General features: G+C 39.1%; 1 protein-coding gene across 13 annotated transcripts in view; it reads left to right on the top strand.

Annotated features, from left to right (window-relative positions):
* The window catches only part of Atp6v1h (ATPase H+ transporting V1 subunit H), a 102738-nt gene that overhangs the window by 41494 nt on the left and 42596 nt on the right, over window positions 1-18648 (top strand). For all 13 annotated transcript variants that reach the window (XR_015619449.1, XR_015619447.1, XR_015619448.1 and 10 more), the window contains 1 exon segment: window positions 12264-12361. Coding sequence is in view for 9 of the 13 variants with exons in the window: in NM_001398986.1 (NP_001385915.1) it covers window positions 12264-12361 (98 nt within the window). In the remaining 4 variants the exon portion in view is untranslated.

Genomic DNA, 18648 nt, shown 5'->3' with positions numbered 1-18648 from the left:
GGAGGAAGTGGCATTTCTCATCAGTGTTTGATGTGTCCTGATCTCTGGATCTCTGGTGTCTTTGTTGTGGACCTATCCCCATTAGTTCCAAGATGTCATTTCATGGATCGAATGGCTAGGTTTTCCTTCTTGCTTGCTCTGACTTGCTTCTGAGTGCTCTGGAGTGGTTCTCTCTAACAGGACTTCTTGTAGTTTAAGTCCTCCGTGTATCTGGCCTGTCCATGGAGGTAGCTCCTTGCCACATGTGACTAGTGTGATTGCGGAGACTTTCCTGAGGTATATTTCATGTACACTGAAACTCATGCATTTGTAGTTCAGGGTCTTATATTTATGGAACTGTGCAACCATTACTACAATCTTAAGTTTTAGTATTTTCAACAATCCAGAAACTAAAGAATTACCTTGTTCATATGAACTGTTTGCTTGATCCCCACTCTTCTTCTTTCAACCCCTGCAGCCACTAATTGATTTCTAGATCTGGATTCACCTCTTGTGGATTGTAATGTGAATAAAACTCTGTGCCTTGGTTTTTGTGTGACAGACCCTCATCATCTTGTGTAGTATGTTCCAGGTTCACACATATTTGAGCATGCAGCATTTTAGAATAAGAAACAGAAAAACCTAGAGTTCTAGTTTCCTTGTTTTTCTGCCATATCTCTTCAGTAATTTCTATGGCAGCTCTGCTATCCTTCCTAGAGGGGATTGATTTTACTGCTTTGGCTTTGTTTCTATTGAATGCTGTGGTCCCATCAGAAGTGCTGCCTATGTTATTCACCCAGCACAGGCCAACTCTTAAGTTGTAAGCTTCCCTGGCTGGAACCCAGAGCAACTTACAGTCTGTAGTTATTAGGAGATGACTATAGTCTAAACATATTAAATGGAAAATTCAGAAATAAACAACTCATAAATTTTAAATAACTTCTATTTTATTGTGTTGTTACAATTGCTCTTTCATTAGTGTTAATTGCTTACTATGCTTGAATGATAAGTGATAGAGATCTGTGTATAAGAGGAAATAAAACCCACATACATAGGATTTAGTGCTTTGTAGTCTCAGGATCTGTCTGTCGGGGTCTGGAAACATGGTGGAATGGGGACCACTAACTATACTTGCCTTACACTGTAGACTTAAAGAGCATTGTTCTTACTCAGGGCAATTATTAATGGCTTTTCATTCTTTTAAATTCTTTTTTTTTAAATTTACTTGTTTATCTTATGTATATGAGCACACTGTAGCTATCTTCAGACACACCAGAAGAGGGCACTGGATCCCATTACAGATGGTTGTGAGCCACCATGTGGTTGCTGGGAATTGAACTCAGGACCTTTGGAAAGAGCAGTCATTGCTCTTAACAGCTCAGCTCTCTCTCCAGCCCCATTCTTTTAAATTCTTATCACTAAGTTAACACTTTTAAGCATTGGAATCATTGAAGTGTGTGTGTGTGTGTGTGTGTGTGTGTGTGTGTGTGTGTGTGTGTGTAAGTACAGATATAATACTCAACTTTTGTTTTTTCTGATCAGGATTTTGGAAGGGTTGCCTGGGGTTGTATTGTGATATATAAAAGAAAATGAGATCAGGTATTTGAATAGTACAAGACTTCTTTTAATGTGTCTTTATAACAATAATAAAAACCTATTACTATGTGCTAAATATGCTTTTGGAATTTTATGTAAAACATTGATTTATAAAGCAAATTATGCTTTCTTCATGGTAGCAATAATACTTTTTCCGTGTAATAGTTGAAGGCATTAAAGTTGTGAATAATAGTGAAGCACTGTATTTTGTTTTCCAAGATGAAGTTTTTCAGTGTAGCCTTGGCTATCTTAGAACTCACTCTGTATACTGGGCTGCCCTTGAACTCAGATGTCTGCCTGTCTCTGCCTCCTAAGTGCTGGGATTAAAGGGATGCAGCACTACCTCTACCTGGCTGGAAGTCCAATATTGATATGTTTTGGATATTGACGTAGGAATTTCTTTTTATTAACCTTATTTTAAGAAATTCTTGGCTATATTCATTTTAGTCTGTGAATATCTACTGACAGTAATAGTGTACCTTAAAATTATTTAGTGTTTTATAGAGACTGATTATAGTGGATAGATTTTTTTCATTTAGATTGCCTTTTTTATTAGATATTTTATTTATTTACATTTCAAATGTTACCCCCTGTAGGTTGATGTCTATATGCAGATGAGGGCTGGCACAAGTTAGGTCAAGGCCATGATTGGATAGTAAAAAGATAAGGTGGGGACAAAGCTTTTGTAAGGCCGGAGAGAAGAAGGATGAGAATCAAGATGGAGCCGGAGAACCATGACCCAGATCCGGGTGGTGTTGAATTGCCAAGGTAGTTGGGATGGATTTCTGTAGGCAAATTTCTCTTATCTAGGTGGGTGGTTTATATCCTTATCAGTTAGTTGTGAGTTTATTGTGTGGATGTATTGTGGATTGAGAATTTAACACATAAATCTGGTTGTTGGGTTACAGTTGTTGAGTCATGATTTTAACGGGGATTGGGAGTTATACCGTCACTATTAGGAGAAGGATGTTGGGGATGTAATGGAGCAGCAACAGAGAGTTACAGGAGTAGCCACCGCAGAGACCAGGGGCTGGATGCTGGAAATGTGAACAGAGTCCACAGTAAGAAAGCCGCAGAGATTGGTGGTCTCTGTATGAAACTGGAGTGGCAGCGCCCTGACTTGGGAACTAGATGGGTAGAGATTGCTGCAGGGCTCAGAGAGTAGCCATTGGGAGTGTGAGATCAGATGGAGCTTAGTGGGTGAGACACTTTGCTGACTGAGATGAAAAGCAGGAAAGGCTCTCATACTGCCTTGGTCAGAAGATACTTGGGGGGCAGCGTGGAGCCTCTGAGATAAATTAGCACTTGTTCCAGTGGCCCTCCTAAGCCAGAACTAGCAAGAGAGTGACCTCCAGGGTACATGCTGGAACGTCCTGCCCTTTTTTATTTTTTACCTAAACAATCCCCTTTCTGGGTTTCCCCTCTGGAACCCTCTTATCCCATCCTCCCTCACCCTGCTTCTATGAGGGTGCTCCTCCACCTACCCACCCACCCACCCTGGCATTCCCCTACACTGGGGATAAAACCTTCCCAGGACCAAGGGCCTTTCCTCCCATTGATGTCCTCTGCTACATATGTGGCTTTGGATAGTGGTTTAGTCCTTCAGAGCTCTGGTTGGTTGATATTGTTGTTCTTCCTATGGGTTGCAAACCCTTCAGCTCCATCAGTCCTTTCTAACCCCTCCATTGGGGACCCCATTCTCAGTTCAGCGGTTGGCTGTGAGCATCAACATCTGTATTTGTCTAGCTCTAGCAGAGCCTCTCAGGAGACAGCTATATCAGGCTCTGTCAGCATGCACTTCTTGGCATCCACAATAGTGTCTGGGTTTGGTATCTGCATATGGGATGGACCCCCAGGTGGGGTAGTCTCTGAATGGTGTTTCCTACAGTTCCTGCTCCACACTATGTATCCATATTTCCTCAAGTATTTTGTTCCTTCTTCTAAGGACTAAAGAATCCACATTTTGGTCTTCTTGAACTTCTTTGGTCTGTGAATTATATCTTGGGTATTCCCAGCTTTTGAACTAATATTCACTTATCAATGAGTACATATCATGCATGGTTTTTTGTAATTGGGTTACCTCCCTCAGGATAATATTTTCTAATTCTATCCATTTGCCTAAGAATTTCATGAAGTCATTGTTTTTGATAGCTGAGTAGTACTCCACTGTGTAGATGTATCACATTTTCTGTATCCATTCCTCTGTTGAAGGGCATCTGAGTTCTTTCCAGCTTCTGCAATATGGCTGCTTTGAACATAGTAGTAGAGCAAGTGTTCTTGTTGTATGTTGGAGCATCTTTTGGGTATATGCCCAGGAATGGTGTAGCTGGGTCCACAGATAGTAAGGACTATGTCCAATTTCCTGAGGAACCTCCAGACTGATTTCCAGAGTTGTACCAGCTTGCAGTCCCACCAACAATGGAGGAGTGTTCCTCTTTCTCAGCAGCATCTGTTGTCACCTGAGTTTTGGTCTTAGCCATTCTGATTGGTGTGAGGTGGAATCTCAGAGTTGTTTTGATTTGCATTTCCCTGATGACTAAGGATGTTGAACATTTCTTTAGGAACTACTCAGCCGTTCCCTATTCTGCAGCTGAGAATTCTTTCTTTAGCTCTGCAGCCTATTTTTAAATAGGTTTATTTGGTTCTCTGGAATCTAGCTTCTTGAGTTCTTTGTATATATTGGTTATTAGTCCTCTATCAGATATAGGATTGGTAAAGATCTTTTCCCAATCTGTTGGTTGCCGTTTTGTCCTAGTGACAGTGTCCTTTGCCTTACAGAAGCTTTGCAGTTTTATGAGGTCCCATTTGTCGATTCTTGATCTTAGAGCATAAATCATTGGTGTTCTGTTCAGGAAATTTTCCCCAGTGCCCATGTGTTTGAGGTTCTTCCCCACTTTTCCTTTTATTAGTGTGAGTGTATATGGTTTTATCTGGAGGTCCTTGATCCACTTGGACTTAAGCTTTGTATAGGGCGGTAAGAATGAATCAATTTGCATTTTTCTACATGCTGACCTCCAGTTGAAACAGCACTATTTGTGGAAAGTGTTACCTTTTTTCCACAGAAGGGTTTTAGCTCCTTTGTCAAAGATCAAATGACCATAGGTGTGTGGGTTCATTTCTGGGTCTTCAATTCTATTCCATCTACCTGCCTGTCTTTGTACCAGTACCGTGCAGTTTTTTATCACTATTGCTCTATAATACAGCTTGAGGTCAGGGATGGTGATTCCCCCCAGAAGTTCTTTTTCTGTTGAGGATCGTTCTTGCTATTCTTAGATTTTTGTTATTCTAAATGAATTTGCAAATTGCTCTTTCTAACTCTATGAAGAATTGACTAGGAATTTTGATGGGGATTGCATTGAATTTGCCGATTGCTTTTGTCAAGATGGCCATTTTTACTATATTATTCCTGCCAGTTCATGAGTCCATCTACTGAGATCTTCTTCGATTTCTTTCTTCAGAGACTTGAAGTTCTTGTCATATAGATCTTTCACATGCTTGGTTAGAGTTGCACCAAGGTATTTTATATTATTTGTGACTATTTTGAAGGGCGTCATTTCCCTAATTTCTTTCTCAGCCTGTTAGGAGTACAGCATTCCTGGGTGACCAACTCTCTCTCCATGCAGGATTTGGGTCTGGCAAGTTGTGCCATAGGGCTAACTCCAAGGCACAGATAGAGACCCGAAGGATCCTGTTCCCAGTTGTTTCTGTTCCCAGTTGTTTCATGGTTCCTGAGCCCTGTGGTATCCTGGGCAGGTCCTTCCTTGGCTAGTTATCAGAGCATAAGTGTTCTTCTTACCTGTGAACTGAGGAGTACAGTTCTCCTGGGATTTGGGTCCAGAGAGCTGTGCTACAGGGTTAACTCCAAGGTGCAGATGGAGACCGGAAGGAGTGCATAGATTTTTAATTTTGAATAGCTGGCACTATTTTTCTTTATTGATATTAAAACAGTTTTGAAAAAGTGATTTTCTCAAGATACCAAAATGAAGCTTCTTGTTCCTATTTTAGTATTTGTTCCCTGTTGTGGTTTGCCCCGGTGTTATCTGTATTTTGATGGTAATTCCACTGCCCCAAGGACAGCTGCCTAGTTACACACTCAGAACTCAGGTGACTTCATCAGAACCTTCTCCCCATTGAATTTGTAAAGCACAGGTGAGGGGCAGGTACAGGATAGAAGGAGGTCTGTCATTGGAGGAGAAGGAAGGATGGTCAGGAGAGAAGTTTGAAGGAAGAGGAGGAGACTAGAACAGAAAGGAAGAGACAGGAGGGAGAGAGAGGGAGAAGCCGTGGCAGGACAGTGGAGGCTCTGGGTATTTACATGTTGTTATTAATGTTCTCAAGGGATGGATGGTACCGGTCTTTGTATGTTTAAGTGGGCAATTATATCTTATCAATTGGGTCAAAGATTGTTGTGTGTTCTTTTATGTGTGGGTTTGAGTGTAGGAAAGTGTGCGGCAGCTGGAGACACTGGGTCGCTGTGGTGAAGTTGGGATATGTTTCTGCCAAGATATCTAGCAGATATCTTGGGGCACCGCGGTGCTGGACCTAGTGGGATAAAAAACCGATACTTTCTATTTTTTATATTTTTACAACAACAGTTCCCCTCCCCCATCTTGGGGTTGGGGATAAAACCAGAGTCTTATGTTTGCTAAGCAAGTAGTCTGTAACTACATTGCCACCATTCCTCCCTTGAGCTGAGTTTATACATCTTGGTTTTTCCTACTGCAGCCTTTTCACCATACCTCCTTCAAAGGTGATCGCTATGAGATCTGTTAGTGTAGATTTGATCTTGAGCTGCATGTAAAGGAATCTGAATTCACTAGCTCAGCATTATATCACATTGCTTTTATCACTATGCCTTATATTTGCTCTTATTATATTATTATACTATTTTATATTATTGATAGTTATTGGGTTACTTTTAAGTTTTTGAAATTGTGAACAATTTGCCTGTGAACAGTCTGTGCATGTGTTTTGGTATCTATCTATCTATCTATCTATCTATCTATCTATCTATATCTATCTATCTATCTATCTATCTATCTATCTATCTATCTATCTTTTTTAAAACCTTATTTTTAATGATGGTTCTTAAACACTTTAACCTCCCTTGTAGCCCACCACCCACCAGAGGTAGTGGGGAAGAAAGGATATGAGGGAAGAGGACCTGTTTAGGAAAGTTCTTTGGAGCAACTTCTGGGTGTGTTGTCTGGAAATTGGCAGTTCAGTTCATAGATTAGCAGGCAGTGGCAGCTGGATCCACTTGCAAACACTTTATGGATACACCAGCAGTCCAGTCAGTAGAGTTGGGTTAGCAATAGTAGTAACCTGACCTAGCAGAGACAGCCAGGCCTTAGCCTCAGCTCAAGTCAGCAGGAGGGACCAGCCAGGTAAAGTTCTAGGCTGTGCCTCTCTCAGGGAAGCAAAGATCAGCGAAAAGGAGTGATTCACAAGCACCGCACAGCTAGCTGAACTAGCAAGGCAAGCTCTGTCTCTGTCATTCTGTGGACTCCTATTTATACCCTCTAAACATCACGTGTCCTCCACGTGCCTTGCCTCAGAACATGCATCCAATCAGCCTGAGTCTGCAGAAGTGGTACGAGACTGCAGTACACCCCTAGATGTTTTTGGGTGCATTTCTCTCTATGCAGCTCAACTACTCAATGTAAGGTCGACTAATACATGTGAGTTGTTAGCAAAGAATCCTTCATCATATGTCTTTTCATGTGCTTGCTTTAGCAGAATATCCTCTCTCCTGTATCTGCTTTAGCAAAATGTTCCGCCATGAGTTTGCCTTAGCCGTTCACACCTGTGTACACTTTAATGAAATGTTCCTTCATATGTTAGTCCCAACAAAATGCCATTCGACTGACTTTCCAAAGAACCCTTAAGTTTCCACTTCATACCTTTGTCCAAAGTGGAATTTTAAGTAATGGGGTTATGTAAATTTACCATGAGTACATGTTGCCAGTCAGTTTTCTAAGCCACTTTATGACCCTTCAATAAGGTAAAGAATTTCATTTGTTCTAGTTTCCTGCTGACAACTCCTGGGTCTTTGTTGTTATTGCTGTTGGCTTATTATATTTTGTTTTGTAACAGGACTTATTGGCCTAGAACTTGAGAACTTCTGCTCATCCTCCCATGTGCTGAGATTACAAACATGCACTATAACATCTGGCTTCTGTTTATTTTTTAGGTGTAATTTAAGTGTCTGTCTGATAGAAGCTAAATAAATAAGTAAAAGATTAATTGCTAGAGTCTTTTCCTTCTTGTCCAGATGTCTCTTGCTTGTCAGGCTAGGGGGAGGTTTAGAGCAACAAACTTCCATTGAACCAGAAGAGAGTCACATTTGCAGAAGGAAAACTTTTACACAGGGGAATATAAACACACATAAATTCATAGACAAATTCATGCTTACATATTCATAAATCTCCATTCAACCTAGTTGGGTCCAGCTACATACTTTTCTTATGTTATTCTCATATGGAGCAGAAGACCAAGTGCCAGTCAGAAAGAACTTGCTCATTCTGGATGAAAAATGAACTCCAATCTTTATTACATAGAGAAAGAAAAAGCTTCTATCCTTTTATTTCTAATGAATTAAACCCAAGTCTGAAAGAAGAAAGCTTTGTTCTCTTTAGTAAGACTAAGTAAGACTTAGCCTGTCTTGCTGTTAAGAAAAGACCTGTTCTGTCCCATGGTAAGGAGAAGCCTGCCTGTTCTTCTGCTCTCTGTAGCTTCTTTTTTCCTCTTTCCTTCTGCATTCTGAATATTTATCTTTTAATTTTTTTAGGTTGCCTTATAATTCTACATTATTCCACTCTGCATTCTTCTCCTAATCTTGCTCTCTCCTCCTGCTATGATGTAGCAGTGCCCTTGCTCCCAATGCCTTACTCCTACTGCCTTTACTTCCAAAACTGTGTTCCCAATGCTGTGCCTGCTAATGTGAACTTTCCTAGTCTTTTGTGCCTTTTCTTGGAGAATGGATCACATTGTTTTTCCAAGCACCCCCACCACTTTTTTTTTTTTTTTACAAAAGTTCACTAGAAATTCAAACATAAATTAAAATCAAATTGAATATGAAGTATAGAAGAGAGAATGTTTATGTGCATATCCATTAAGAGTAATTATCTGGCTAAACATTATTTGTTACTAGCTCAACAGATTCATGGAGAATTAAAAACCGTAATTTTTGTAACTTAAGTTATTAGTTAAGTTTCATATAGATAGATCCAGTCAATATTTTATCTTCTGTCTTTGTACCTATAGTATCCCTATATCCTTAGTTCTCTTTTTATGACCTTTTGTTAATGGTTTTACAACTTCTTGGAATGTGCTCTGAGTTGTAGATGCCTGCTTGCTATCTCAGAAGCAATTAACTCATGACACAAAGACTTGCAGAGTTCTCATTGCAGTTTTCACATCAGAAAAGACTTAATTGCAGTCTATTATAAAAGAGCTTAACGATTACTAATATAATAATTCTTATAGGGTCATCTCTAATAGTTAAGAAATCATCAGTTTGTTTATATAGCATCACTACAAGGCAGTGCATCTTTGTTCTGCAGAGATCTGCTCAAAAGGGTGGGCTAATACCTAGTGATTGTTATATATATTTAATAATAACAGGAAAAGCATATTAATAGCAGGAATCTTTCCTCAGATGAAATCTCCTTCTCTAGAGAAGCAAATCTGTCATTAACTTTTAACAGTCCTTGGTGGAACCATTTCAGGAAGATCACCTGCTAGTTTTTAACTTCTCTTTGATGACTCCTGACAATTAACTACACTTCGCTCAAGCTAGGTGGTAGGTCAGCTTCTATATCTCCTGATTGGGTGCCCATGAGGTTGGCTTAGGCTAGGTGGTGGGGCAGCTTCCTGATTTGCTGCTGGCGAGGGGTAGTTTTTCCCAGAATTGACTTGTTTAGACTTTTCCAATTCTGGGAAACAGAAATTTCAGCTTAGTCTTCCAAACTGCCAGTTTGCAGCTTGTCATGGATCAGACTTGCTCTGGCCAAGTCTGTCCTCTCACTTGTAGTACTACCATAAAGGGATAGGCATAGGCCTTTTGCCAGGGTATAGTAAATGATCACATGCAGAGGCTTAGTTTCCTTAAGCTGCTCACAAAAGTAAAGGAAGGAGAGGGCAAGCCTATAGGAAAGGACTCTGAGTAGTGGAGCATAATGGAGCAAAAAGTTGTGTGTGTGTGTGTGTGTGTGTGTGTGTGTGTATAAAACAAAGAGACACACAGAGACAGAGACAGATAATCTTGCCAAAGCTATGTATGAGCTTTTCTCTTAGGTAAAGGACAGAGAAGAATGGCTACAATATGGATCAGCTTGGAGGTAGTGGTGACATATCTGAAGTGGAGTGCATCTCTAAGGAGTAGGCTGTACGCTCTATGGGTTTTCTTGGTTGTATAATTTTTCTCTAGGTTTTTTTTGTTTTGTTTTGTTTGTTTTTGTTTTGTTTTGTTTTGTTTTTTTTGAGACAGGGTTTCTTTTTATAGCCCTGACTCTCCTGGAACTAGCTTTATAGACCAGGCTGACCTTGAATTCACAGAGATCCACCTGTCTCTGCCTCCTGAGTGCAGGGATTGTAGGCACGCACTATCCTTGCTCAGGGTTTTTTTTTTTTTTTGTAGGATTAAAAGTAAGACTGGTTGGATTGATTTAACTAAGACCTATTATTTTCTTTAAAATTATTAAAAAATTAAAAAAATGTTTAAATTATTTATTCAAGAAACTAAAAAGTAATTTAATGAAGAGTAAAGGAGCAGTTGCTTTTCATTTTAATTAAAGGCAAGAGTTCAGCTAGGTGTAGTGGTGTACACCAGCATTTGGGAGGTAGATTAGGGCCAGCCTAATCTACATAGTGAGTTCTAGGATAGCCATGGCTACCCAGAGAGACCCTGTCTTAAAACAAATGATCTGAGCATTGTGTATGAAAGAGTCCTGTGACCTGTAGGACCAGTGCCTTTATATGCTCATGCTGCATATGCAGTCAAGTTGCCGAGCCCATGCCTTTTGTGTGTACTGTATTGTGTGTATTGTAGCATAGCATGATGAACAGGCACAAAAAAGACTTGGGTGAACCAAGACATTTGTGTAGTCAGAGAAAATAGAGTAAAATCAATAGAAGAGTAAAGATGCCTTTGTTGCATTTGTATCTAGAAATCTCGCTGAGATTCTCTCTAAACAAGATAGGATTTGCGTTCTTCTATAGAAGCTCCTAACTGCTGATTCTGTTGGAAAAATTCATATTTTTTCCACTGCAGAAAATTTGAGATGAAAATTAATAATTTTGTCATTTGCTTGTGTTTGGCTTTTGAGACAAGACTGAACTCTGTAGACCAGACGGGCCTGGAGTGAAGTATGCAGTTCAGGCTGGTCTTAGACTCAAGGCAATCCTCCTGTTTCAGCCTCCCAAGTACTGATCTTCTGGGCATGAGCTCTGATATTCAGTTTCTGTTAATGTTGCATGTTAAATTATATCTGTGTGTATATTATATGGTCACTACTATATAGAAGTAAGGTTCCCTTTTCTTTATCTGCTTCTACCAAGTATATGCACATTACTGTGTTTTGTGTTTGACTGCTGTAAATTTCTATGGAATGTTCAGCTCATATATATTATTTAAATTAGAACATTAAGCTTAATAGTATCATAGTTTAGATTTTACAAATTCTTGTGATATTTGTGATTCCTTTTACATTTTTATTTGTTCATTATGGAGGCAAGAGCTTAAATTTTTTTTTGTTTCTCCATTTTTTAAAGACATAAATCTCATGTTAAATGTTTAGACAAGAGTTTGAACCAGAAGTTCTTACTAGCTGTGGTAAAATGGAAGGGCTTATGATGTCTAGGAGATATGATTTTCATTTATCTCAAATAAAATAGATTTAAACACAATTTTATGAAATACAGCTATTGAACTAAGTTTTAAAAATATATATTGTCTTTTACCGATGTTAATTAGATTTTTTTTTTTCCCAAGATGAGTTTCTCTGTGTAGACAGCCCCGGCTGTCCTGGAACTTGCTCTATGTACTGGGCTAGCCTCTGCTTCCTGAGTACATCTCTGTGATCAGCTTTAATAAGATATGTTTTATATTACATCCAAAGCCCAAGTTTCTTCATATTCTAGTTGTGTGCTGAGTGGGTTACTGCCTTCAGCCCTGGTGGTGTCCATGCAGGTGTTGTCCTCTTGATAGTAGTGTCCTTATAGGAGTTTAGTTTAGTTTATAATGTGCTGAAAATTACTTCCGTATAGGCCTATTTTCTTTTTGTGGTTTTGATTTTTTTTCTATATTTGTGTAATTGTGTAGAGCAGCATTTTCTGTTTATAGATTTTCTCTCCAAGATTTGTTAATGGCAAGGTGAAGTAAGTACTTATCAAACAGTATCAGAGGTACAGTTAATTTGTTAATTAATTTCTCAAAATATATTATGTCTCATCCTGAATGTGTAGATTTATCTTGGGAAACAACAATCACCTTAATTTCTAAGAAGCAAAGATAAATACAGATACAAGAATTGACCTTTGAAAAGATATTAGGAGACGTCGAGTAGTCTAAATCTAACCAACTGTAGTAAAAATTGTAGTATAGACTCTTCCTATAGAAATGTGTGTGCTTGACCTCGTGACCTAGGATGCTTTTCGGTCTAACACTGCACACTTTTCCTGTGTAGAGTTCTCAGTATGTGCAGTGTGTTGCTGGCTGTCTGCAGCTGATGCTCCGGGTCAATGAGTACCGTTTTGCCTGGGTGGAAGCAGATGGGGTGAACTGGTAAGTGAGTGTCCTTTACTTTTATTGTAGAATGACATTTAAAAACATTTCTCCTTGACATTTTTAAAATAAGTTAATATATTTAATCATTTAAAAGAAACATTTTATTATCTTCATGTCTGTTTAACAATGGATTATATTAACCTTTTTAGAAATCAATATCTATCAGACTGAACTTCTCTTCCCATCGCTTGCTTGCCTGTTTTATAAGAGGTTAAGCTAGCCTCTTAAGAACCTAATGCTGGACAAAACAAACTCTGGCACTGAGATTATAAGATAATTATAAAAGTATTTTGTGGCAAATGCAGGCAGAAATCAATAAGGAAAATAAAATATCCAAATAATGGACATTGTATGCCATCATTTGAAAGACAGTTAATTTCATACCTAATGAGGGTGCATTTAAAACAGGTACTGTTCAGTTAGGAAATGAGTATTGTTTCTCTTGTAAAATCTATATAGGATGCTCAGAATCAACAGTAGATTTTGGTGAGGAACTAAAGTGAGAGTTGCTTGAATGCTTTGTCATCAGACTGTTACTCTAAGTCCCCTCAGCAGACAGGTACGAACAGTTTCTTAGAGTTTTACTTTCACAAATTATTCAATCTTTATTGATTGACTTAATAAATTAGAATAGTTATTGCTATTTTAATTCACAAATTTTTAATCTGTCGAGCTCTCAGCACTCAGGAGGCAAAGACAGCAGATCTCTATGAATTCAAGGCCAGCCACAGATACAGTATTACCATTTCAAGTTTTTTTTTTTTTTACTATATATTATTATTTAGCCCTCTCTCTTCTAAGACCAGAGGTGGTGAATAACTTCAGGGAAACAGTATTTTCTAGATATGAAAGGGTATTTGTACTATTGACTCACAGAAATTATGACAGCATGTACAAAGACCTGTTCCAGCTCAAGACAGACATGATCTCAGCATGGAGTCGGGATGTGGGCCTAAAATCCCACCAGTAACTGGGGCACATTGGCATTTGATAGCTAATGGGAGAGATAGAGTCAGTTTTTTTCAATAGTGTGATCCATTTAGATCAACCACACTCCAGGACAGGCCCTACTCCAAGTAATAGTTGGGCAAAGCAAATTAGAGGCGATGTTTTTGTTTTTAGGAAACTCAAAGTTAGGTGGGTAGGGAGCTGGAAGTATATCTGGAAGGAGTTGGGAGTATGATTATGATCACAGTAACAATGTATGAATTTCTCAAGGAATTAATGAAAATATTACTTGCAATTTCATTATATTTTAATTGTGTGTGTGTGTGAATTGCATGTTCCACACATGTTCCAAAGAGCATGTACAGAGCTCAGAGGATAACCGATGCAAATCGGTTCTTTACTTTTGGGGATTGGACTCAGAGGACTGGGCTTGGCAGCAAGTACTTTACCTGCTGAGCCTGGTCTTGCTGGCCTGGGTTCTTGTTGAATAATATTACCTAGAAGCCCTTCATCTTGAATGTCAACTGGGTGAGGATACTGTGTTTCCTTTTTGTTCTTATTTCAATTTTATGTATTTATTTTTTAAATTTACAGATACACACATGGACAATATATCTGTTTCCCTTTAGGATTGAGCATTCTGTAATCTCTTATTGTCTTCACTTTGGTCAGTTGTAGGTCTCTGTGTTAATCCCCATATACAGTAAGCTTCTAAGCTGAGGGTTGAGAGATAGATTAACATATGGGTATAACGATAAGTCATCAGGAGTGGTGTAATACTATTTCCATTTCCCAGAATAATAGTAGTAGCTTCTCCCATAGGAACTATGTCTTGTCTAATTGATTTTGGTGGTAGGTATGGATTTTGTATTTTGAAGGGGGATTTGAGTAAGTGCAGTCAGAATGTGATTGGATGCTCCCATGACATTCATGTCATATTGCATCAGTAGGCATATCTTACAAGGGCAGTCATTGTTGTTACTTGGAGGGCTCACAGCTGGGTGTGATTCATAATTCTCTGATAGCCAGCATAGCACCTTTTAGCACTGTGAAAACTAGTCAGTATGGATGTAGCTTCCAGGTCTTCGCTAGCTTGATGTAGCCATGTTGCAGGACTCAGGTATGTGGCATCTTTAGCAGTAGGCTCATACGATTAAATTTTGGAGGGTTACCAAGAATATTGGCAATAACCTGTGACGTTTGAGCATTCATGGAATCTTACTGGCTAACAACTCCATTCCTGCTCTGGAATTTTTTTTGTGTGTGTGTACTAAGGACATTGTTGACCTATTATAGGAGAGTTCATTTAATCGTTTTTATGTTAATTCTTTAGTTTGGGACAGTATCTACATTCTCATAGTTTTCAAGGTGTGCTGATAAAGCCAGTTCCATCACTGTTAGAATAAGGAAGCATCACTCTCTTTGCTTGCTTCTTCTGTCACTCACTAAAATGCCTCTGCTAGTTGCTACTGTGGGTAAACGTAAAAGAGACTGAGTTCTCAGGTATGGTTCTACTCATTGCTAAGATTTATTATAGAGACTGCTGAAGATACACTGCTGGACAGTGAACCACAAAGACATGGCTGAGTTTTGAGGAATCCGTGTGTAGTCTTCCTCATGTTCTCTCTCTTCCATGAGACCTCTTGGATTGCATCTTTCTCAGCAGTGAACATTTGTCTGTTCAGGAAGATTATTACAAACTAGCTCCTCAATTTCACCAGAGGTTAGTTATATAGCCACTCTGGGCTGTTAGCATATTTCTTACTTTTACTGCTGTGATTAAACACCATGATCAAGGTATCTTATAGGAGGAAGGGCATATTTGGGCTTATGGTTCAGAGGGACGAGTCCATCACTTTCAAAGGTAGGAAGCATGGCAGTACTGTAGCAGCAGTTGAAAACTACAATGAGGAAGCAGAGGCCCTGGAGATCGTAAAAGGCTTTTAAAACCCTAAAATGTGATATACCTCCTCCAACAGGGCCACACCTTTTAATCCTTCCCAAATAGCCACTAACTGAGAACAAAGTATTTAGCCATAACACAGGAAACATTCCAGACTTCTAACTGGAAAGCCCTTACCTAAACCAAAATGCTAAGGGCTAAGTGGCTTCCAAACAAGGGAAATTCATTTCACATAGTTTTTGAAGGCTGGGAAATCCAAGATTCAAGGCTCTGTAAGATTTGGAGTATGGTGAGCTGTAATTTCATATAATAGAAGGGCTCATTTATTTGGTACTTATGAAGGCTCTCCCTGTGTGACTTAATTTCCCTAAAGCTCTGGGTCACCATACTGTCAATTTGGGGATTATGATTTTAATTTATGAACTTGGGAGGGACACAGACTTTCAAACCATAGTTGTAACTGCCAAGTATAAACCATATGGTTGGTGCAAACTGAATAGGTATTGTGAGCTATGCAATCTAAGACTGGCAGTCTTGGATGTGATGCTCTTTTCTGTACAGAACCAAAGATAGATGTTATTTTGTTTTTTACATTCGTAAAAGATGTGGCAGTAATTGGAGCAATAAAATTGGAAAAGATAATGATTTTATAACATTTTTGTAAGCCATTTTGTATGACTGTAGCTTTCATTTTTTATAATTGCAGATGAGTTATAATTAATAAGATAAATATATAATTAGTGAAATGATATCTATTGAGATAAAAATAGCACAATGTCACTATAATTTCATAGTATGTTATAGGTTTATAAAATGTCTAGTTAGCCCATGTGGTTATTGTAAGATAAAGTGAATTATATTTTACTATGCTAAAAGAAGTTACCTTTACCCCAAATCAAGGACCTGTAAGAATGAATTAAAGTTGCAAAATAGCAACCTGTCTACAGGGAGTATTTCTTTCTCAATTCCACTCTGCCCTCCCCTCCCCCACAACCCTCCAAAATACAAAAGTTGTTGCCTTGGATGATCCCTTTGGTATTTAGAGGTAGATCAGATCCTTTTTTTTTTCCATGTTTTTAATTTAAAAAATTAATTTTTTGCCCTCCATCTTTATTAAATTGGGTATTTCTTTTTTTTTTAATCTTTAATTAACTTGAGTATTTCTTATTTACATTTCGATTGTTATTCCCAGTCCCGGTTTCTGGCCAACATCCCTCAACCCCTCCCCCTCCCCTTCTCTATGGGTGTTCCCCTCCCCATCTTCCCCCCATTACTGCTCTCCCCCCAACAATCACGTTCACTGGGGATTCAGTCTTGGCAGGACCAAGGGCTTCCCCTTCCACTGGTGCCCTTACTAGGCTATTCATTGCTACCTATGAGGTTGGAGCCCAGGGTCAGTCCATGTATAATCTTTGGGTAGTGGCTTAGTCCCTGGAAGCTCTGGTTGGTTGGCATTGTTGTTCATATGGGATCTCAAACCCCTTCAAGCTCTTTCAGTCCTTTCTCTGAATCCTGCAACAGGGGTCCCTTTCTCAGTTCAGTGGTTTGCTGCTGGCATTCGCCTCTGTATTTGCCTTACTCTGGCTGTGTCTCTCAGGAGAGATTTTCATCTGTTTCCTGTCGGCCTGCACTTCTTTGCTTCATCCATCTTATCTAATTGGGTGGCTGTATATGTATGGGCCACATGTGGGGCAGGCTCTGAATGGGTGTTCCTTCTGTGTCTGTTCTAAACTATGCCTCCCTATTCCCTCCCAAGGGTATTCTTGTTCCCCTTTTAGAGAAGGAGTGAAGCATTCACATTTTGATCATCCGTCTTGAGTTTCATTTGTTCTAGGCATCTAAGGTAATTCAAGCATTTGGGCTAATAGCCACTTATCAATGAGTGCATACCATGTGTGTCTTTCTGTGATTGGGTTACCTCACTCAGGATGATATTTTCCAGTTCCAACCATTTGCCTATGAATTTCATAAAGCCGTTGTTTTTGATAGCTGAGTAATATTCCATAGTGTGGATGTACCACATTTTTCTGTATCCATTCCTCTGTTGAAGGGCATCTGGGTTCTTTCCAGCTTCTGGCTATTATAAATAAGGCTGCTATGAACATAGTGGAGCATGTGTCTTTGTTATATGTTGGGGCATCTTTTGGGTATATGCCCAAGAGAGGTATAGCTGGATCCTCAGGTAGTACAATGTCCAATTTTCTGAGGAACCTCCAGACTGATTTCCAGAGTGGTTTTACCAGTCTGCAATCCCACCAACAACGGAGGAGTGTTCCTCTTTCTCCACATCCCTGCCAGCATCTGCTGTCACCTGGGTTTTTGATCTTAGCCATTCTCACTGGCGTGAGGTGAAATCTCAGGGTTGTTTTGATTTGCATTTCCCTTATGACTAAAGATGTTGAACATTTCTTTAGGTGTTTCTCAGCCATTCGGCATTCTTCAGCTATGAATTGTTTGTTTAGCTCTGAACTCCATTTTTTAATAGGGTTATTTGTCTCCCTGTAGTCTAACTTCGTGAGATCTTTGTATATTTTGGATATAAGCCCTCTATGAGTTGTAGAATTGGTAAAGATCTTTTCCCAATCTGTTGGTTGCCGTTTTGTCCTAACCACAGTGTCCTTTGCCTTACAGAAGCTTTGTAGTTTTATGAGATCCCATTTGTCGATTCTTGATCTTAGAGCATAAGCCATTGGTGTTTTGTTCAGGAAATTTTCTCCAGTGGCCATGTGTTTGAGATGCTTCCCTACTTTTTCTTCTATTAGTTTTAGTGTATCTGGTTTGATGTGGAGGTCCTTGATCCACTTGGACTTAAGCTTTGTACAGGGTGATAAGCATGGATCGATCTGCATTCTTCTACATGTTGACCTCCAGTTGAACCAGCACCGTTTGCTGAAAATGCTATCTCTTTTTCCATTGAATGGTTTTGGCTCCTTTGTCAAAAATCAAGTGACCATAGGTGTGTGGGTTCATTTCTGGGTCTTCAGTTCTATTCCACTGGTCTATCTGTCTGTCTCTGTACCAATACCATGCAGTTTTTTTATCACTATTGCTCTGTAATACTGCTTGAGTTCACGGTAGTGATTCCCCCAGAAGTCCTTTTATTTTTGAAGATAGTTTTAGCTATCCTGGGGTTTTTGTTATTCCAGATGAATTTGAAAATTGTTCTGTCTAACTCTATGGAGAATTGGGTTGGAATTTTGATGGGGATTGCATTGAATCTGTAGATCACTTTTGGTAAAATGATCATTTTTACTATATTAATCCTGCCAATCCATGAGCATGGGAGATCTTTCCATCTTCTGAGATCTTCTTCAATTTCATTCTTCAGAGACTTGAAGTTCTTATCATACAGATCTTTCACTTGCTTGGTTAAAGTCACACCGAGGTATTTTATATTATTTGGGACTATTATGAAGGGTATCGTTTCCCTAAT

The sequence above is a fragment of the Rattus norvegicus genome, chromosome 5, assembly GCF_021556685.1.
Source record: "Rattus norvegicus strain SHRSP/BbbUtx chromosome 5, alternate assembly SHRSP_T2T, whole genome shotgun sequence".
NCBI lineage: Eukaryota > Metazoa > Chordata > Mammalia > Rodentia > Muridae > Rattus > Rattus norvegicus.
The sequence above is the reverse complement of the archived record's forward strand: the minus strand, read 5'-3'. Positions and strand labels throughout refer to the sequence as shown.